Source organism: Pygocentrus nattereri, chromosome 3 (assembly GCF_015220715.1).
Source record: "Pygocentrus nattereri isolate fPygNat1 chromosome 3, fPygNat1.pri, whole genome shotgun sequence".
Classification (NCBI taxonomy): Eukaryota; Metazoa; Chordata; class Actinopteri; order Characiformes; family Serrasalmidae; genus Pygocentrus; species Pygocentrus nattereri.
In genome coordinates this window covers 31,716,971-31,738,967 of record NC_051213.1, presented here as the reverse complement: position 1 = coordinate 31,738,967, position 21,997 = coordinate 31,716,971, and the positions used below count along the sequence as shown (strand labels likewise).

The window sequence follows — 21,997 nt, the reverse complement described above, 5'->3', positions numbered from 1 at the left end:
GGCACATACCCAGCACTGGCAGCCCTGTGACACTGGCTGTATGGCCAACCCTCGGATCTCCTCCACCCACGCTTTGGTGACACTTGACTCCTCCACAGCTCCGCTTGAAAGACTGGCAATATCTGTGCACCGACTGGCAATATCTGTGCACCACTGCTGGTCACACCAACTCACTCACCAGCGCCGTCTCCAAGACGTCAGGCAAGTCTTGTGGGTGCGCCAGGTGTGTGCAGTTGCACAGTTCAGATGCACAGTTCAGTTGGAGACAGTGCCATGATGAAATGGTCTCATGCTTTCTCGCTCTGTATAAGAGGTGGCATGTGAGCATAAGCTTGTCTAGCAAAAGTTTCATTATTATTAGCTAGGCCTTTTAATGGTCCCCCTGCATGTCTTCAGTGGTTACTCAGTTCAAACTGGAGGGGACACCATCCAAAACACCTCCAGAGTGCCCCGACCAATGCGCTGTAATCATCTCTCTCTCTGTAGGGTCTGTCAATAGCAGACAAGCTAATTAATCATCAGTTAAACAAAGCATCAGGTGCAGGGCTATTAGTTTATCAGACCACTCACAAAATTTGGCTACTAGTTCAAATTGAGCATGGAAAGCTTCCCAGTCTGCTTTACCAGAGTATTTTAGAGTCTTACTGTTCACTGCTAAATTCTGTCCATGGGTGCTTCCATCCTTATGTACATCTGACCACCACCATAGCGCACAAGGGTGGTATGACTCTCCTGCAATGGCTGAGACATTCTTGAATCAATGTCCTCTTCTACTGCCTCATAAACAGAGTGCTCCATCTCTCATCAGAACCAGGTAGCTTAGTTTAGCTGCTAGCAGCCAGATCGTCAGAATGTCTCCCGTCAGAAACACTTTTTACTTCTGACATCAATGTAGTGTTAACCACTATTAAAAGAAAAGCTTTCACACAAGTCCATCCATCCATCCATCCATCATCTTCCGCTTCTCCGGGGTTCGGGTCGCGGGGGCAGCATCCTGAGCAATGAGGCCCAGACCTCCCTTTCCCCAGCCACTTCCACTAGCTCCCTGGGAGGGATTCCGAGGTGCTCCCAGGCCAGCTGGGCGATATAGTCATGCCAGCGTGTCCTGGGTCTTCCCCGGGGTCTCCTCCCCGGTGGACTTGCCTGTGACACCTCCCAAGGGAGGCGTCCAGGAGGCATCCTAACAAGATGCCCGAACCACCTCAGCTGACTCCTCTCGACGTGGAGAAGCAGCGGCTCTACTCCGAGTCCCTCCCGGATGACCGAACTTCTCACCCTATCTCTAAGGGAGAGTCCAGCCACCCTGCGGAGGAAATTCATTTCGGCCGCCTGTATTCGCAATCTCGTTCTTTCGGTCATTACCCAAAGCTCGTGACCATAGGTGAGGGTGGGAACGTAGATTGACCAGTAAATCGAGAGCCTTGTTGAAAAGGTTAACTTGGGTCTTAGCGGGATCTGCCGAGCTGGATTATCGCTTCATTCTCTGGTTTCTGAGGGAGAACACTGTCCAAGGAGACCCTTCCTAACACTTGTCTTATGGCTCAGTTCTTTCTTTACCACAACAGACCGGTAAAGAGCCCGCATCACTGCTAACCCAGCACCAATCCGCCTGTCAATCTCCCGCTCCCTTGTACCATCACTCGTGAACAAGACCCCGAGATACTTAAACTCCTCCACTTGAGGCAAGAGCTCATCCTGGTGCTTTATTATCACCTGCTGTTGGCCACGGCTATGTCGTACATAAGCAGGTTTTATCTGCTTAACAGCTCTCTCATTACTCAGCTCTCATCGCTCCCTCTCTCTCAGCTCACACACACTCTCACACAGAGCCCCGCCCTTCACAATAAGAGTCCTTAGCAAAATAACCCCTGAATAAATGCTGAAGAACACATCATCTAAAACTAAAATGTAATTCTTTTTGAACACGCTATAATATTTTGTAGAAAGAACAGAAAGAAAATGGAAAATAAAAATGTGTGAATATAAGAAAAAGGCAAAAGTAAAATCGTAAAAGGTTTGTAATAGAGAAGAAGTGCCTCATCTCATGTAACTACAGAGCGACGAAAAAATAAAAAATAAAACTGAAGTTGAAGCAGCGCCGTGCTCTCGGGATCGCGCAGAGCGCAGTGCGCGCCGCCGCTGTCTTGCTCGTGTGCGCGCTCACGGCTGTGTGTGACTCAGTGAGATTCAGCGCCGATTAGGCGGACACACACACATACACACGCGCGCGCGCACTCTCACTCACTCACACACACAGTCAGCCAGCTGCTACAGCAACGCCGGCGTTTGGCACGGGAACCCTCACTGCTTAACCAACAGCAGGCAGATATGTCCAAACTGGAACAAGTCCTGATTCTCGACCCGCCGTCTGATCTGAAGTTTAAAGGTAAGACCCCCGGTCCTGCTCTGGGCGTGAAGAGTGGACTAAACTAGCCGCCTGTCAGAGGATTATTTCGCTAACGGGTAGCTGGCTAAGCTAATCTACTTCCAGGCTCGCGAGCTAACGTTAGCCAGCTAACTAGCTGACAACCCTCCGGCGTGAAGCTGATACGAGACCGAGGATAAACGCTGAAAACACCAGTTTATACAGCTTAAAATATATATATTTATATCTCCCACCCACCACCGCCATTTTACACTCACTGTCGGCTGTAGGCCTCTGGCTACCTACGAGGCTGAAGTCAGCTTCTTGTTCACATTTCCCAGTTCCACCTTAAATGGCACCTCAGGCACCAGAATGCAACTGCTGCACCGTTTAAGGTGGAACGGGAAAATGAGAACCAGAAGCTGGCGAATAGGAAGCCGAGTTCAGCCTCGTTGGATGGCTTTAGTTTCCAGCCTGTAGCTAACTAGGCTAGCTAACCTAACTTACTGTATGTATAGCCGCTTAGCAGACCGTAACCCACAGCTAATTCACAGCGCTGAGCTACGCCGGTTTACTAGCGCATCTCGGCAGTTGTTGAACAGCTAAATGTCTTCAAATACACCCCCACTGGTTGTTCTTCGACCACGTTAGGTAGCGTTAGCGTTAGCTCTGTGGGATCGCAGCGATGGTGAGTGAAGGCGCAGCGGGGCGCCGTGCCCTTCTGCACTTGCCACGCTAGCAAGTGTGATTCGCCAGCTACAGCAGGCAAGGTCCTTGAGGAAATACGTCTAACGTTACCAAGCTTGAAATTAACCTAGCTGCTAAACATTTCATTAAACAGCTTCGGCTTCCATAACTATTGTTTACAGCGCTGGGATCTGTTCACACGCCCGCTCAGTCCGGCTCAGTCGGGAAACCAACGCAGACGTGTTTGTTTAGCTCGGCTCGCACCTGAGATCATTCAGCAAATGTAAAGCTGCTGGGCAGCGTGGTCTGGGTATCTAGGCACTTGGACATGGCTGAGAGTAACGTTCACTGACTTAGAAACAAGGGTTAGTTTTCTGCTAGCAAACATTCAGAAGGTGTCCAGTTAACCCAAACGTCATCATGATCGTAGGTTAAAGGGGCATTTAAGTCTAAAACTCACATTTCATGTTTTATATCTCATGTTATGTGAGATTCAGTAGCCACGTCGTTGTATTGCTCAGCCTCACTGCTTTAGCACAATTCACAGTTTTGTATGCTTTTTCATGTTTTCGTCCATCAACATTCCCCGACCATGTATTCTGCAAATACACGAATCTCACTATCTAAGTAATAAAGAGTTCTACTTCTGTGCCACTGATGTAGAGGCTTATACAGATGTGACATTCGGCTTTCTAGCAGCAGCGTAACCTGTATTCCATCCTTCTGCGTTAGCCAACTGGTGGTAAAACAGCACATTTCACATAGCCCTCACCAAAGCCCACCTTGGAGCAGGTGTAATTTTTTTCTAAAGCTCCACTCACCTTCAAGATGAGTCATAAGAAGGGGGTTTTCTAGTTGTTGAATAGAAAAATCTTTCTCTGGACTGCTGCGGCGCCACTGGAGGAGTCGAGTAGGCATGTTTACAGCAGCTTTAGTGGTGGTTCAGTTTTTCATTTTGGCCAAAGAGTCTCTTTAAATATACACCACACTAAAAAGTGCACTAATGGTCTTAGACAGAACATCACATTTATAAACATTTCTAGGTTCAAAATGTATTACAGACTACATGCTCTCAAATTAGTCACTTGTTAAGACATAGGCTGTGTTTTCGTTTATGCTGTTTTCTCTGATGCGCTTTATAGGTGTTATTGAGCGAGTTCTTAATCATAGGCCTTAGTTTAAGGACACAAATTGATCTTGTTTACATGGTCCATTATTTTGAAAAGCTTTGTGTGCGGCAGACTGGAGGCCACTTACTCACTTACTGAAGGCCACTTGCTCTGTCTGTTATTATAACCATTATAAGCTGAATACAGCACAGCATGGTGTCTGACACGTAGTTGAGAGAAACTGGTCAAATTCATTGTGATGTTATTCAAAAGGTGTATGATGAATAAACAAGTTATTTACTGAAAATGTTTTGTGTCTGCCTACAGGCCCCTTTACAGATGTGGTGACCACCAATCTAAAGCTCCGGAACCCGTCCGACAGAAAAGTATGCTTCAAAGTGAAGACGACAGCCCCACGTCGCTACTGTGTGCGACCCAATAGTGGGGTCATTGAACCTGGTGCTTCAGTCACTATCTCTGGTGAGACATGTGCAAGCATTATTTAGACACATATTCTGGTTAGCCCCATCTGCTCTCACACATCATTTCACAAAGCTTTTCCTAAACCCTGTCTGCTGCGTTTATAATGACTTTTCTTGGGGTATGTCATGTTAGGGGTTTTGATTAGTTGACTGATTGAGCAGAGGATTTATTATAGAATGACACGGTCAGGATAAGATTTTTCACAAATTCAAATTACAGAAGCAAATCCTGTGTTAATTTACAACTCCTATCTAATTAAATTGTCAGTGCCCCCTGCTAGTTTACTTGGGAGTCGCCACTCCCCAGTTTCACTTTAGTTTTCCTATGAGCCACACGTCTTTCCTCTTAATAAACGGCCTCAAGTCCAGCCCTGTCTAGTCATAATATTTTATTTGCGAAGTTTTCATTGACATTATCACATACAGGTAATGAGAGGGAGCCAGGGAGAACATGTCTGCAGTGTTCAGGATTTATTTATTTTTTATAAACCTTAGATTTAGAAGAAGAAGAAAAAACACTCACAAGTGAAACCGCTGTTTAGCATGATGAATAAATGTAATGCCGTTAAGCTAGTTAGTGATCTTGTTATGCTGCTTACTGCTTTTTCGTGTTTTCCTTAAAAACACTTTTTTTTCCCCCAAGTGCAATGACTAATTGTAGAAATGGAAGCTTAAAACAGGAGTTATACAGTATTTATATATCTGAAATTGTCATGGTGACGTAACAAATAAGGTTCAAGGTTGGGATGTTTCTGTAATATGGCCCATGAATTAAAAAAATGTCTTAATGTTGTTTGGTTGGTGGATCATTGTCAGCACTGCAGTGACACGGATGTGATGTCGAGTTGAGTACGAGTGGATCAGACACAGCAGTGCTTCTGGAGTTTTTAAACGCTGTCCACTCAATTAGACGCTCCTACCTTGTCAGTCCACCTTGTAGATGTAAAGTTGGAGACGATAGCTCATCTGCTGCTGCAGTTTATGTTGGTCATCCTCTAGTTCTTTGTTGATTTTTAGTTGGTGGATTATTCTCAGTCCAGCAGTGACACCAAGGTGTTTAAAACTCTATTTTGTCAAACTATATGCTGGCAAAGAGAATCATTTTGATGTTACATATGATTATTACAAAGGTCTTTCATTCTGTTTATGTCCCAAGCTTCACTGTTTTGATTGATTGTTCCTCTTTACTTCAGTAATGCTGCAACCGTTCGACTACGACCCAAATGAGAAAAGCAAGCATAAATTCATGGTGCAGACCATTTTTGCACCACCCAACATAACCGACTTGGAAGCAATGGTAAGCGTTTTATTTGTTTATCTCACCACTTGTAAGGATGTTTCATGAGTTTAGCCATCTGTTTTTCTGTATTGTGGTCCACAGAACTAACTTTCTCCTTTTTGATGCATTTAAAGTCTTAGCCAGCAGAGGGTAGTACAAGCGCATACACTTTATTTATGCTGCTGTCATCATCCCACAGGTCTTGAGTGTTGAGGTCCTGCTGACCTGTAAGAAATATAATCTCGGCAGGCCTTTTTTTTTCACTTTCTCTCTCTTGCTTCTTCTTTTCCAACTCCCACACTTTAAATTTTTTTGCCATCTTCCCTCTCTACAACCGTTTTGTTTTTAATGGTTAGTGCTTGACAATAATAAAAATAATAATAACTGATTCTCAAGATAGACTTAATCACAAGTAGTCATTAAAGATTACTACATTAAAGTATAGTCACATCTTTACAACCTTGTTTACCTACCTCCTCTGCCAACCATGGAGAGGAATTGTTATATAAAGTCTGTTTGTGATTTCTACATTGGTAAATACGGATGTACGCTTAGTACACATGCATATATTATGCTCATGTGCTTTCTGCTTTCCTCCTATTATAGTGGAAAGATGCAAAACCAGAGGACCTAATGGACTCCAAGCTCAGATGTGTTTTTGAACTGCCTTCAGAAAACGATAAAATGGTGAGTATTATTGTATGCATTCCTCTCATAACAGCTTGGGTAATCACAATAGAAGATGACAATTAGATTACTGAATGAGCAGAGGGGTTCGTCATGCCAAGTTGTCTCTCTATCAATTAAACTATAGTATGAAATGACCAATGAGGGAGTGAGTTATAACTATACTCATAGTCTTAGTTTTAAGAAGGCTGACGTTATAACCCTTTCAGTATTCACCTGTAGAATGCTAAATGTAGCTGTGGATTAAAATGCTCACACTATATGCAAAAGTATCCAGACACACCTTCTAATTGTGATTTCAGTAGTTGAGATCAGAGTCCAATGCAAAATGTTGAATACAAGGGTATAAAGCTCCCCTCAGTATTGGGCTGTGGAGCAATGCAGCAGTGTTCCCTAGAGTGATGGAGCTCTATCTAAATACATTTTAAGATGTGGACAGTATGGCTGGACAGTGCGACAATATGTATAATTGTCTTATAAATTGTCACAGAGCAATACAGTAGGTTTTTCTAAACATATGGATATCATCATTACTTGTAACACACTGACAAACTGCATATTTCATTATAAAGAGAGCAAAATTAGTCATGTTTAACTGGATTTAGAGCAACATTTCTTTAAATAATGCAATTGTATATTTTTGCCATATAACCCACCTCTAGAGTGGCGTTTATGATGTAGAAATAATCGTCCACGTCCACCATCAGTAACCTCACTAATGCTCTTGTGGATGAGTACAATTAAATTCTCACAACAATATTCCAACATCTAGTGTAACGTCTTCCCAGAAGAGTAGAGGCTGTTACTGCTGGAACTGCTGTAGATGCTGGTTTTCATACTCCAATGACAGCAGTACATGATTATCAGCACCAGTTCTCTGAAACAACACACTGTGAAGGAACATATCCTCCTTTGGTAATCCCGGGTGTTTTAGGTTCTTTTTGAGGCTATAGAAGAAGATGGGTTAAAAGAAGTAGAGCAGTGTGAGGCTTTAAAACATTGGTTTTGACTATGCAGATGTGCATTTTAAAAGTGCAGGTGTTTTAATGGCTTCTTCAAATGTAATGCCTTCTCTATGCTTCCTGATGCATCTGCCATGCTTCCACTACTATAGCTTTAAGCTTTTCCTGCATTCACTAAGTACAGTGACCTGACTGGACATTTTTATGTCTATACATCTTTAATGCATAGCATTTTTTTCCCTACTACCTAATACTAAGGATACTAATACTAAAATACTAATACTGGTTTAGCCTGATCCTAGCACATTTTGGCTCAGTTTAATATTTATAAAATGTACTTTGTGGAAACACTCACATTTTATTTCCTTTTTCTTCATATACAGGTCACATTTTTTTCTGCACAAGTAATATTTCATCTGTTATTGTTCACGTCATGCATTGCACTTTGGTTGCATTCTTGTCTTAAAAAAAAAAAAACAATGATGCTTGGACTATTTTCTTTGTAAAAACATCTGCTTGAGAAGAATGTAGCCTCATTTTGTAGTTGTTATGCATGTTGCTACTATATCCCTCCACTACCTACTCTTTTAAAGTCAGGTGTCCGCTCCCAAAAGCTGCGTGCCGATGTAGCAAGGCTGACACCCAGGCTGCAGAGCTTTACGGCTTACCAGGACATCCCCACTCCTGGAGAGTACTGCACCCCCATAGGCAGCAGGCACCTGGGTTACCAGCATTTGCCCAGTGTCAGGCCAGGTCACAGAACAGGGAGGGATAGACAGAGTCAGGTTTGTGAGAAGTAGCCAAGTTAGTGCAAGTTCACAAGGTTTTTTTTTTTTTTTGTGGAACAAATTACTTGGAACAGTATTTTGACTTATTAACAGGTGAGCCTGTGTGCATATGATAATCTGTAATAAAGAGTAATGGTGCTGTTTAGTGTTAAACAAGTCCTGAGTCTGGAAAAATAATGATGTTTATGGTGTAGGGCTTTTTCCTGCATTTTTCATTTGAATCTGACATGCAGGAATTGCATTTTAGAAATCACAGTTCTCTACCTGCCAGTTAGAGGCTGATGAAGAGATTGAAGAAGAAAGGCAAAAAAACTGCATTGTTCATGGTGTAAGGTGATCAAGTTAACTGTTCAAATAAAAATAAGTAAAAAGATCTGGTTGAATATTGTCAGTCGGCGCTACCACATACCAGATCAAAATAAGTGAAAAGAATGGGAAGAAATTTCTCAGTTAGAGAAATACACATTGGCAGTTAAAATCCTTGCCTGCAGCTTTCATTCTGCATATGTAATTCCAAACTAACCTGGTTTCTTAGGCCTAATTTCCACTGCAGAGCCAAATAGTTCCCACAGCAGTATTATGCCGAATCGTCCTGGTGCGAACTCAGGAGACCAATTATGTTTTTTCTCGTTTCTTCTGTACTGTTAAATCAGGAGCAGAAAAACTACACATGACAGTGGCTCAGTGGTGGCTAACAAACTAATAGCTACACACACCACAGAACACATTTGATTCTGTCTGTCACTTGAATTTTCTGTCCTCCAATATCAGTCGCTATGCTCTAAGCATGTGTTATTTGAGCATCGGTTAGCTGGCATTGAGCCTGTACTGTGAGTGGAACTTTTAGCCTGCTCATTTAGCTAGCTGTAGCTTAGCCCAAGAGGCTACTGCTTGAAAAAAAACACAAATTTTAGAAATAATCCTTCGGTCACCCCCAACCCCTGGCACCTGATCTGCTCTCTGAGACATGAGTTTATATCGTCTGCACTTGAAACAGTAGAGCACCAGTTAGTCAGAATCAGACCTGTACTGTTGTGTGTGGCACAATTCGGATCTGTAGCCCATTAGCTAAGCTATCTAGAATTACTGCCAACTAGGAGAGAGGAGCCAGCGTGCATTAGTCTAGCTAGCAGCCTACAAATTTAAAGAACAAGTAACACGTTTAAATTCTGCTTTCTGTCACTCCAGCAGTAGCTGCTTTGCTTTGTTTCTTTAGATTTTTCATTATCATCTAAACTTGTCTGCTTAGCCTTCTAGCCTGACTCGAACCACTTCAGTGGTAAGCAGAGCTGTGATCATGTAAAGCTAATGTTATCCAGTTCTGTTGTCCTAGGAAGCTGCACTGTTCAACATTTTAGCAGTTGTTATTGTTACATTGATGTTTATTGAATAAATTCAATATTGTACTGCATTAATTTATTTGATACCTATGTAAACGAATTGAACTTGTTTTTGGTTTCGAAATAACGCAGGGCGTTGTTTCATCAGTCATGCGTCATGCAGAATCTGTCCGTGAATAACTTCATCAGTAAATCTTCCCAACAATCGGTTTTGTGGCCCTGAGCAAGGTTAGCTACGCATGTCTGTGTCAGTGTCCACGTGGAAATGCCGCAGAAACAGATACTCACCTCGCTCAGAAACATTCAGCCTTACACTGGGAAAAAAAGCCATATTAACACTCATGGAACTGAATCTTGCTATTTGATCAAGCTTGTATTTTGAGTAAACTTGTTTTACCTGTTAAACATCCAGTCGCAGCTCTAAAGTTTTCTGTGTCTGTCCCATACAGAATGACGTAGACCCGATCAAAGCTGCCCCGGTCCTTAACACCTCCAAGGCAGACAGCACATCAGGGGCCAAGCCCAGCAGCCTGTCCCTGGACGACACGGAGATGAGGAAGCTGATGGAGGAGTGCAAGAGGCTGCAGTCAGAAATGAGCAAACTGGCAGATGAGAACCGGCAACTTAAGGTACACCGAAAAGATCTTAACACAGTAGACAGTGTAGACAGAGGAAAACATTTATTATACCTGCAACAGAAACTACCCAGAAACATCTATATGTGGTTAATAGTTATTCCAAAGAAATATGTGGTTATTCTTCTGGTTCTGGGTGTGTAATTAGATTTTTCTCATTATTAGGACGAGGGTCTGCGGATGAGGAAAGCCCAGCGGTCGGACAACATGGTTTCGAACACAGCAGCAATGATGAGGAAGGAAACCAGTTCCAAATCGCTCCCCTCGCTGCTCGTGGTCATTGCAGCCATCTTCATTGGATTCTTCCTTGGGAAGTTTGTGTTATAGGATAAAGGCATCTGTTTTGCCCAGCTCCTTCCAGTCTCTTCTGGGTCTGAGGGGCAAAGCGTGTGTTCTTGTCGTTCAGCGTCGCATCAGTGCTAGTGTGGCCTAAGGCGGCGGAAAAATGCGTCTGTGTACAGAATCATTCAAACGGGCCTTGCCTTTTTGCAATCTCACACGGTTAGTACACATACACACTCAAACGAGAAGAACAAAGTCTCCCTCTTTTTTTTTTTGTTTTCTGTTATTTTCTATTTTCTTGTGGTGCTGGGTGTTTTTTTTTGGGGGGGTTTATTTGTTTTTGTTTTCCTTCCAAGGGTGGTAAGGGGCAGCAACTGTACATTTATCTAAACATCAGTTACAGTCAGATCGAGGCACTGTGTAGAGACCTTGATGGTAATTTGAAAAAGAAATCTATGATAAATAAATAAAATAAATTGTTCTCTCTTTCTCTCTGTGGTTTTAATAAGAGTTGAATGAAATGTTAAGTGTCCTATACATGTTATTTTAATCCTTTTAAGAAAATGGAAAACTCAAAAAAGGAAAAAAAGACATTGCTACATATTGTGCGATGGTCTCTTGACAGTTAAATTTATCTTATAATTGAAAATAGTTTTAATTCTTTGAATGTTGATAACTCAGCTGGGAAATATGTGCCTCCTTCCATGTACATTATTTTCTCCCAGTCACCTGACACAAACACAGACGTCTTACAGTTATGTCAAGTCTTACTAGATTTTTCTTTATGCAAATTATATATACTCATTTGTGAGGCAACTGTTGACTGAATAAAGATCACCACTCTTACAGTCCTGTCCTATGGTATTTAACATTGAGGAAAGAAGAATGAAAATTAAATAAAATCTTTAACATTCTCATTTCAGTGTTTGGCGTCTCTGTATGTTTTCACGCTTAAAATGCATGCAGTGGATGGCAAACGACAAATGAATGTCTGGGCAAATCTTTTTCTCTACGCATCAATAAATAATCCACACCTCATAGTGTGTGTTCTTAGCCTAAGGTAAAGAACGAGGAGAGCTGTGAGTAATTTCTTATTTCAGAGCTACATTTGAAAGAGTAGCAGCAATAATGGAGGGAATGATCTAACATTTCTGTGTGTCATGCATACTTTCCTCTGGAGCAACAAGGTTTACGACACGACCATCATCTAGTTCATGTTAATGTACCGCCGTCTAATGAAATAGTCCCAAGCTGCCTCCACCTGGACATGTTCACGTAAAGCCACAAATCTCTTCTTTTCTCGCGACATTTAAAAAAACCCAACATACTGTCCCATGTTAAAGTAGTTTCACAGTATCCATGACAATGTCACAGAATTAGTCCTGTGATTGGGAAAGGTTAAACGATCTGTATCCAAGATCAGTTCTCAGTGAACAAAGGACAGAACTGAACCTTGATCTGCATCCTAGAGTACAAACTACACCCCAAAAATACCCCCATATCATCCTAAATGCTCCAGAAGACAAGTTCGACCAACATGATGACAAATATTAGGTGCTGGTCCAGTGTCTTGTATCCATTCCCAAGTCTGAAGTGATGGTCACCCTCTTTACCAATGCCTGTAGACCCCTTCTGACTGGAGATGCAGCGTATCAGAGGGGGCTGGTAGGATGTGGCACGCTTGTGTGGCTGGTCTGGGCTTGAGCCGTTGGTGGGTCTCTGGCCGTTGAAGAGGAGGCTGCGTCCAGCTGAATCTCGCCCAATGCGGAAGAGCTCATACTCTGTGTGGGGCAAACGGATGCCTAGGGCAGCACAGCCTAAGGTGGGCGTCACATCCTGTTGAACTCCCAGCTTCCAGGAACCCTGCTTTCCACACTTGTCCCCGCTGAAGACATTCAATATAGAAGCCGTGGCCATGTCCATGGGAGTGACCTTCATATGTGTCACTGGAACAAGATGGAGAAATGAGTCAGCATTTTAAGGACATCAGGACCCAGGAGGATAAAAGGCTTAGAAAATGTGTGTGTGCGTGTGTGTGTGCGTGTACAATGCCCATAATTGCTTTCTTTCATAGCAACTGCTGCGAGGCAGGTCAAGCTCTGTACTAAAATCCAGTTCACCCTATTGAATTTTTGTTGGCGTTTGCTATGGTGAGTTTCTATTTTTGATTAGCTACAACACTGAGGTGTGGTCTTGTAGCTAATCAAAACTAGGCAGACTGGAATAGACAACAAATTTGCCACCATGCTAATATTAGCCTGATTACACGATAGAGAAGAAACTCCACCCAGTCTGTATGGAAATTAGTTTTAGGTTTAAATCCACAATTTTTTTTATATCAGACATTGGATTTGAGCAAGTAAAGAAAGGAAATGTGCAAAATGTCTCATTAGAATTCAAAGTTTCTAAAACTAATTTTAATGGGAGGGATATTTTTTACTAGTATTAATTTTTTATTGATTCTAATTACTGCATCTTCACTTCCTTGATACTCCTGGAAATTGTAAAAAAAAAACAATTACTTTACACATAAGAATTAAATTTGCAGAACTGAAGCTAATAATTGTAATTTTAATATTGTGTAATTTTTTTTAACCTAAAAACTGAATAACCACATGTTAAAATTAAAATTAATGAAAAACTACATTAAGTAAAAATGTCTTCTCATTAAAATGAGGAAACAAAAAAATTAAATCTGCTAAAATTCTAATTCTAATTCTATAAATTTGATTTTAGATGACATTGATTATATTTCATAAGGCATGGCCAGTAATTACTACACTGAGGCCACAAATTAGGTTTCTCATAACTCGTGGTCTCTACATATTATTTTGTGGCCTCAATATATTCATTTGTGGCCACACTTTATTAAAAATTATTACCATGTCACCTCAGGGCTCTGTGCTTAACTCATTAAATGTCAAATGTGTTTTTATATTAGTATTAAAAACATTTTGACTTCTTCAAGAAACTTGGTATTAAAAGCTAAAATGGCTTGACACAGATTTATCCTGAGAGGTTACAGAGCATTGGCAGACAAAAGAAATATCATTTGAAATTAATAACACACTAAATTTAGGCATTTTTACTGAAACAGCATTGTGTGCTACAATTTCTCATTAGAACGCATGAGGTTTTTTCAAAGTTCTGTAAATCTCGTTCAACATCTCAACAGCTCATATCAAAGGATGCATGTGTGGACAGAGCACAGATAGACCAACTGAACACTGATCATTAGAACCATCAGCAAAACACAGGTTCAAACCACTTATAGTTCACCTGTGAAAGTGAATTCTGTGCCCCCCATCACTGCAGTAGAGGGAACTCCTTGGCTGTAGTGTCCTTTCGCAGAGATGCTGAAAGTGGGGTGCCTGCAGACTGGGTCAGAGAAGTGGTAGTAGTGACCTTCCCAAATGTTGCTGTCCTCATAAAAGACGAAATGACGGGTGAGGAAGAGGACCCCTGGGCGGACCTCACAGCGTCTGCTAACCCAGTTACCATAGAGACGCAAAGGACGTTCATTCTGGGATGGCAGGACAGGTGGGTTGTACAGATCTGCCTCAGAGACGATCTGACAAGTGACACAGCTTGCATCGTAGGTCTGAAGGAACAGAGAGAAAAAGTGATCTTTGGTTTTTTGAGTTGGTCACTGAGAGCGGGCATCATTAAAGAGTCGATGTAATCAAGGATTTGATATAAAAGCGACATATTTCAGACAAGACAAGGGATCATACTGCCACTGTTGTGACAAAATCCCCTGTCTCCAAAATGGTGACTTTATAGGAGAAGAAAAAACATTCTCAATTTGAAATGGAAGTCAATAGAAGATATTTTCCATGTAATTGTGGGGCATTTCTACTGCTCCATTCATCATTACATTTTAGCATACTGTGAAGGGCAGTTGACGTTGTAACATCTTGTTAAAAAATGACAAAAACAGAGATACAAGGTTTTGTTCCAATGGTGAACATATACAGGTTTTGAAGACTAACTGGCCAGCTGTGTCTAGATGGCACACCCCCAGATTGGCTGGTACATCTGACAGCGGATGGAGAAACCCTGATGTCTTTTCCAGCCAATAAGAGCAAAAGCAGTTGTGCTCTTGCAGTGAAGTCAATAGATGAAAAGGCAGGGATTAGCGGTTATAAGTCACGGCTCTACAACACAAAGCTGCTCATGAGTAATGACAGCAATAAAACAATTATCATGAAAAACCAAGGCAATTCCAAGTTTGGCAATCTGAAAAGGTCTTTCATCACCACTTCTCAGATTGGGCTAAAGGCAAGTTGTTTGAAGAATGTGGTGTGGGCGACAGATACTTGTTGAGTTTCATTATTATCGGTTTCTCTCAGACTTGAGTGTGAGCTACGGACATGATTTCATACATACAGATTGCCTGGTCTTGGTTTAAATATGACTTGTGAGGAATCAGCATTAACTGTATAATTCATTCAAGGACAAACCTTTATCAATACCTGAGAAACTGCCGGACTATTAAATCCCAATCCACCCTCTCCTGTTTTAGAGTCCACGTCTACCCTACACCTGTAGTACTGAAACGTCAAGGCCTGGGGTATTTATTGAATGCAGGAGCTTGACTTCTGATAAGTTGCCATTGCTTGACTGCCATGACTCAACATCCTCCCCATAAATTATTCAGCTTCAAACTAGAATTCATTAACTTTGCATTACATCTTTCATACCGCGTTTTTGTAGGCATCAGAATGAAGAGCAGCTAGTGTGTGGATGTGGGATGGGGGGGGGTTTGGGGCGTGGGGGGTGGGGGTGTGTGGTTGGGGTTGCACACATGAAAAGCATTAATCCAACTGAAAGCCCCCGTTCCACCTCTCAAGTCTGGCTGCAGCTTTCCCTCAGCCCTGCCATAGCGCCTTAGGCACGCACCAAGTCGGAGCTGGAATTCAGAACGATGCCCTTTGCAGCGCTATTTCCCCATTCCCTTTGAAGCAGACAGGGGATAGCAGTGGATCAGGAGCCCGGGTATGCTCTAACACCAGCTGAAATCACACTAAAACGGCAGGGGAAACGCTGATATTTGTTCTGTATCAGCCTTGTTTGAAATAGTTGAGTGGTTGACGTCGGATCATAGTAATACTAGAGTAAAACTGCATGACTGGGGAAAAGGGCATGCCAATGAATACATAATGCTCTCAGTATGTACAAGGAAGGGCACGACAGCTACCTGATGCAAGCACACACGGGAAGATGAGGACAGCCTAATGACATGAATTAATTATATCACAGTGTCACTTCTGACGTCAAGTAAAATGTTATGTATAATACAACCTTTTACTTTACACTACACAGCACTTAATAAATTAAACATGCTTCCGTCAAACAGTTCATCTATTTTTCAGCTTTTGTGTGCGTTTTTGCCATCGGACTGAACACACAATGTGATGGAAGTCTACAGTGAAACACCATGACTGCTAACATCTTTCTGGCTCTAAGAATCATATTAATATTCATAGGCAAAAGGGCCCTTTGGTTTATGGTGCTGCTACTCGTCTTCAGTTGGCCATTTATTACACGGTCGTAATAGTTGAACGTAAAAGATGCGCATTGTGAAGGCATGAATATGAATCAGAGCCTGTTTTCTGGCCCAGCAGCATGGCTTGTTTATTGTTATTGGAGGACGCGGTCCTGCTGCTTGTCTCAGGCTGTAGCAAACTGCTGCTCTCTGCTGTAAGTGGGCTCACTTTAGTGGGATGCTGATCTGGATCTCCGCTGCTGATCTGATATTGTGGGGGATCATGTTTGACAGAGTGCTGATGTAGCACTCAGTGAGGACGCGTTATAGTCAAGCAGTTAGCCAGGGTCGAGGGAGCATTCAGATGAATACATTACATTTCAGTTAAATAAATCTATTAGTGTGATTAACTATTAAATCTATTAGTGTGATTAAGGTGAGGCTACTTTTTCTGGACAAAGAGTACGTGATAGTTCCTGTTGGGGCCATAATACAACTAGGGATGCACTGATAATGAATTTCTGGCTCAACAGTGATAACTGATAACTAACATCTTGTCATGGATGAAACCTGTGACAACAATTTAAATATATACAGAACTGTGCAAAACTCTAAAGCACCTTAGAAAATTTTGATTTAAAAAAGCTATTTATTTGAATAATAAGCCATTCTTTGTTCCAAAAACACTATACAGATAAGATTAACAAAATAAGTAGTGATTTTATTAATGTTAACAAACCATTCTTCAAAGAAGCCCAATATTGACTGCAATCATTATCCAATGGTTTGGGCAATCAATACAATTAAACTAATTCAGGTGTGTTGCTGAAGTTTGAAAACTTCTTGTTACTTTTTACTGTGCTCATTTATATTTTTACTAATGATATATAGAGGTTCTACTGATAAAACACATTTACTGCTAGGGTCAGTGGTTTTAAAGAGCCTCCTTAGGGGCCAAAGACTTTTGCGCAGTACTGTATATACACAGACCAGCCACTTCATTAAGTACACCTCCTTGTTTCTGCACTCACTGTGTATTATATCAGCACCACTTACTGTATAGGTGCACTTTGTAGTTCTACAGTTACAGACTGTAGTCCATCTGTTTCTCTGATACTTTGTTAGCCCCCTTTTACCCTGTTCTTCAGAGGCCAGGACTTCCTCAGGACCACCACAGAGCAGGTACTGTTCAGGTGGTGGATCATTCTCAGCACTGCAGTGACACTGACGTGGTGGTGGTGCGTTAGTGTGTGTTGTGCTGGTCTAAAAATATACAGCCAACAGCGTCCTGTGGGCAGCGTCCTGTGACCACTGATGAAGGACTAGAGGATGATTAGCTCATACTGTACAGCAAGATCTGCCTTTGCATCTACAAGACCGACAACGCATGTGCATCTAATAGAGTGGACAGTGAGTGGACACAGTGTTTAAAACTCCAGCAGCACTGCTGTGTCTGATCCACCAGCACTACACACACTAACACACCACCACCAATGTCAGTGTTACTGCAGTGGTGAGAATGATCCATCACCCAAATAATACCTGGGTGGGTCCTGACCATTGAAGAACAGGGTGAAAGGGGGCTCACTTGCCCATTTTATCCGCTCCATTTACTATATAGGTGTACTTTGTAGTTTTATAATTACAAAATGCACCTATAGAGTAAATGGAGCGGATAAAATGGACAGTGAGTGATGATGCAAGGAGAATTACTAAACAAAGTGGTGAGTTGGTGTGTATACCATCATATGTAAAAGTTTGGGCAATCTAGTTTACATGTTTTGGTGATTTTCTACATTTAAGTTAATAAAGTGTTCTATAGAGAACACACCTCTGCACATTTTAGTGTGCAATTACTGCTTATTTTCAATATGTTAAATGTGTTTTTTCAATATATTAATCTCAGCAAATAACTAGAAATTTTGCACTAAAATTTGCATTAAAATGTTTCAGTGTGTTCTCTGTAGAGGATGTGTTACTATACGCACACACACACACTCCAACAAATAAGGTAAAGCTAAGAAATAAAAAATTTGATCGTGCTTCTCACTCACTCAGGAATTTTCTAAAAACGGTTCAAAAACGTTTTTGTTCTTTTGAATTCTCCTCTGCTCTACCAAGCAAGTTGGAAAATGCATAACGGAACTGTGCGCCACTGCCGAACTGTTTTCGAGTAGCGAACCTCTAATTACCCCCCACTGCACTGTCACTTCAGGACGTCTTCAGCACAGCAAAGATCAAGCTTGGGAAAATGCAGGGTGCCCGCTATAGAGCCGTTCCCCATCCCTGCGGTGTGCACCAAGGCGAGGCACTGACCTTGACACTTTGCAGGGGGGGCTGGTAGCCCGAGGGCTTGTGGAGTCTCCTCTGAGCACGCTCAGTGTGCACGTCCCCCAAGAACAACTCCTCTGCATTTGTGGCAGGGTCGCCATGGCGATGGAGCCTCTCCATGCGCAGTAGCTGTAACTCCTGCATGCTGAAGTCTAAGCCGCGGGCGCAGTCACGACTGGAGTGCTTGGTGCCGTCGGCCCACAGCTCATAGCTCAGCCCTGGATCCAGACGTTTTACCAGACCACAGCTCTGCTCCAGCTTCACCTGGAGCGCCTCAGCCGCTGCGGGACTGTGGCTGACCAGCAGGACACGGCTGAGCTGGAAGTCTGCCTCTGTTCCTCCCCGGACGACCCATGAGGCCTGCCGTGGGTGGACACTGCCCTCAATGAGCAGTGTGTAGCTGGGCTCCGTGCATTGGTTGTCCCGGTAGTAGAATTGAAGGGCCTGGAAGGTGTAGTTGTTGTAGAAGTGGTAGGATCGGGTGAGGAATTCAGGCCCGGATCTCACCTCACAGCTTTAAAGGAGATTACAAGATTAAACTGTTACTTACGCTAACATTTACATTACTTCTCCAGTAACACATCACATTGAGTCCTATTTGTAGGATAAGACCCTTAGGGTTTGCACTGTTACTGCTTTTAAAAGAAGCTGCAGTAGAAACTCCAAAAACATTTTAAATTTGAATTATCCTTCAAACAATGTCACAGTGGAAGTCAACAGGCTATGGCTGTGTTCTCCCTGCAAAACACTTGCCAGCACAACGCAGGTGTAACATGCAGAGCCTGTCTAGAAACTTTTTTATTGTATTTATCTTTCTTTCCTCTGATGTCCACTAATGTCTGTGTGGTTTTATGTACCAAAACCAGTCACAATTCATATCTACATGACATTTTTCAACCTCTGTCTATCCCTTATAATTAAACAAGCTGGCTTTATTATTGTGCCTTTAAGGCTGCTGTATATAAATTACATCTGTTCTAATTGGCTGCACCATCTTGCATCTCATACAAAAAATAAGACACTCCTTAAAACGTCACTGTGAATGGGCGAAGCTAAACTGCTGTACGCTCGATAGACAGATATACATAAATGCTGTGACTTTTGTGACATTCTAAAAAATTATAATAGCTACGTTTTCAAATGTGGACTTTATGAACTGGGGACTGATCACCAGCGTGTCAACTTGTTCATTTTTTAGACATTTAATCAAACGCTTTCATTTTAAAATAGTACGGTAAATGAAATGGGCCTTTGAAGTGTGGAGAGAGTCGCTTTATTAAAGAAGGTTTAATGAGTTTATTAATGTAACACCTATGGCGAAATGCTTTCAGTGTGCATTAGTACTTTTCAAAACATTTCTGGTGTTTTAACAGTAACACCATGATAATTTTGCATGCTGACATCATGATAGACTACGTTCTTACCATTCCTTGGAACAACAACACAAAGTGGTGCAGATATGATCAATTTTGTGTGTCTAACTGTGCAAACACCCATCTCCCTTCTGTGAGGAAAAGCATTCTGAGAGAAGCAGGGATTACCTGTCGGACACCCAGTGACCTGCGATATCAGGAGGCATGTGCACAGTGATCTGGTCTCCATCTTGAAGATGTTTGAGCATGTACTGGCACTGGTGGAGTCTGGAGTGCCTGCCGAAGCTCTTCTCTAGGCGTGCTGGGCTGGAGCTCACCAAACGAGGAGGCAACCTCTCACACCAACCTGCAGAGAGGGGTGGAAGGGTGGATGGGGTTGGGTGAGGGGGCACATCCTGAGCTCAGTTCTAAATCACTCCAACAGTGCACTTCAGTTCAGTCGCTTGCTAAAATAACATCCGAGCAGGGCAGACCAGGTTTGAGAGATCCAGATCGAGCCCAGGGGGGATTCAGACATGAAACATGACGTAACTGACATTTTGACAGTTATATCTGACACCTCACAGAAGGAGTTAACGTTTGAAGCACCATCAAAAACCCGGCACTATATTTTTGGCCTGTTTAGAACTGATTTTCGGATAGGCTACATATAAACCGCAGCGTTATTTAAGGTCTTCTCTCAAATATAGGCAGGGCATAAATCTTAGCAGCGCTCTGCGCGACACCGAGCCGTTTTGACGATTTACGCGGCGCATTGATCAGACCTCTGACTCGAACCAGCGGAGCCGCTCGGCTCTCTAATCGCCGTCCGGACCGCTCAGCCTATAAACCTCACGCCCGGTTTACAGCACGCGCCGTAATCGCTTATCGTGTTAATCCAATGCGGGAAAATTAAACTCATTAGTGGTCGTCTTCATCCCACATGTGGGAGCGGCGAGGCCAAAGTTCGCCAGCTTCTTCCAATTTTCCGTTCCACCTTAAATGGCGCAGCAGTTAACAGGCGCACTACAGCCGCCAGAACCTTTATCTGCTACACCATTTAAGGTGGAACGGAATAAGCAGCTGGTGAATAAGAACCCAACTTCAGCTTTCCTGGGACCCGAGAGACATACTCACCGGCGCTCAGGAGCACCAGCACTGCCGCCGTGTAACGCCACAGAAACATATTTCCAAACTTCTGCCCAGAAAAAGACGAAGCTGCCAAAGTTTTGGCTAAATGGGAAGCCTGCCGTGACGCCTCGGAGGGGCTCTTCGTTTGAGGTTTTAAGCAAACGTCCTCACTTAAAAGGCGGCGCTCCTCACCACACACAGACACTAACGGCTGTTTGAGTCATTCTTTGTGGAACCAACAGCGCAGCGCAGCGCTGCATCCTCACAAACTGACAGTCAAACAAACTTCTCCGCTCTCTTCGCCGCTTCTGTACTCAGAGGAGGTGGGGGCGAGCTTCCCTCTCCCTCCCACCCCAGCGCGCGCACGCACACACACACACACACACACACACACACACACACACACCGTCTCCGACCGGAATAACTCTGGACTATTTACGCCTCATCAAATACGTTATTACTCCTCGTTTTCCCGCGTCATCGCCTCCTACTTCAAGCACCGGAGGAGGGAGCGCCGTCACGAGCGTGATATAGTTTATTTTATTTATTTATTACTACTTTTCACGCCCGTATTACGACAAAAACCCCGCCCCGTGCTGTGATTGGCTAGTAGTGGGTCGCTTCGTGCACCACAATTGGCTGGAAGGGTAGTTCAGAACTGCGATCTAGAACGCGAATCTGCTTCTAGAACGCTGTTCTAATGCACTCGACGACTCGCAGGACGCTTGATGACTGTTCTAGAACAACATCCCAATAATTCCAGCTCGATCTTCTTGAACTGGTTAGTCGCTCATATTCAGAAGTCCGCTGAAACTAGCCAATCCCAGTGCAGAAGGCAAGGTTCTATTAGCCAATCCCAGCGCAGGAGGCGGGGCTTTCCTGAATACGGGTGCAGAAGGAAAAAAACACAAATACCGTCACGATTTGATCCGTTTGTCTTTAGTCGAATTAGTGCTACATATAATTTCCCACCGTCTTGGGTTCAGCAGCCAGGGGAAGGTGGGCTATCTGTGCGCGAGTGAGTCAGCCATTGTCATCACGGCGTTAAGCGTAACTTTTAAAGAAGGATAAATCCGAGA

General features: G+C 42.9%; 2 protein-coding genes across 2 annotated transcripts; one reads left to right on the top strand and one right to left on the bottom strand.

The window, feature by feature from the left end:
• Positions 1–2,161: 2,161 nt before the first annotated feature.
• LOC108432761 (vesicle-associated membrane protein-associated protein A-like) lies at positions 2,162–11,533 on the top strand. Its single transcript, XM_017706853.2, has 6 exons — positions 2,162–2,386; positions 4,489–4,641; positions 5,837–5,940; positions 6,529–6,609; positions 10,149–10,328; positions 10,500–11,533. Exons 1-6 carry the CDS (start codon positions 2,329–2,331, stop codon positions 10,659–10,661), a joined length of 738 nt encoding a protein of 245 aa, XP_017562342.1. The 5' UTR covers positions 2,162–2,328; the 3' UTR covers positions 10,662–11,533.
• Positions 10,946–21,259, bottom strand: LOC108432760 (protein APCDD1-like). Its single transcript, XM_017706851.2, has 5 exons — positions 20,925–21,259; positions 19,977–20,154; positions 18,421–18,949; positions 13,896–14,217; positions 10,946–12,562 (listed from the first exon to the last, which is right to left on the bottom strand). Exons 1-5 carry the CDS (start codon positions 20,971–20,973, stop codon positions 12,123–12,125), a joined length of 1,518 nt encoding a protein of 505 aa, XP_017562340.1. The 5' UTR covers positions 20,974–21,259; the 3' UTR covers positions 10,946–12,122.
• Positions 21,260–21,997: the final 738 nt, after the last annotated feature.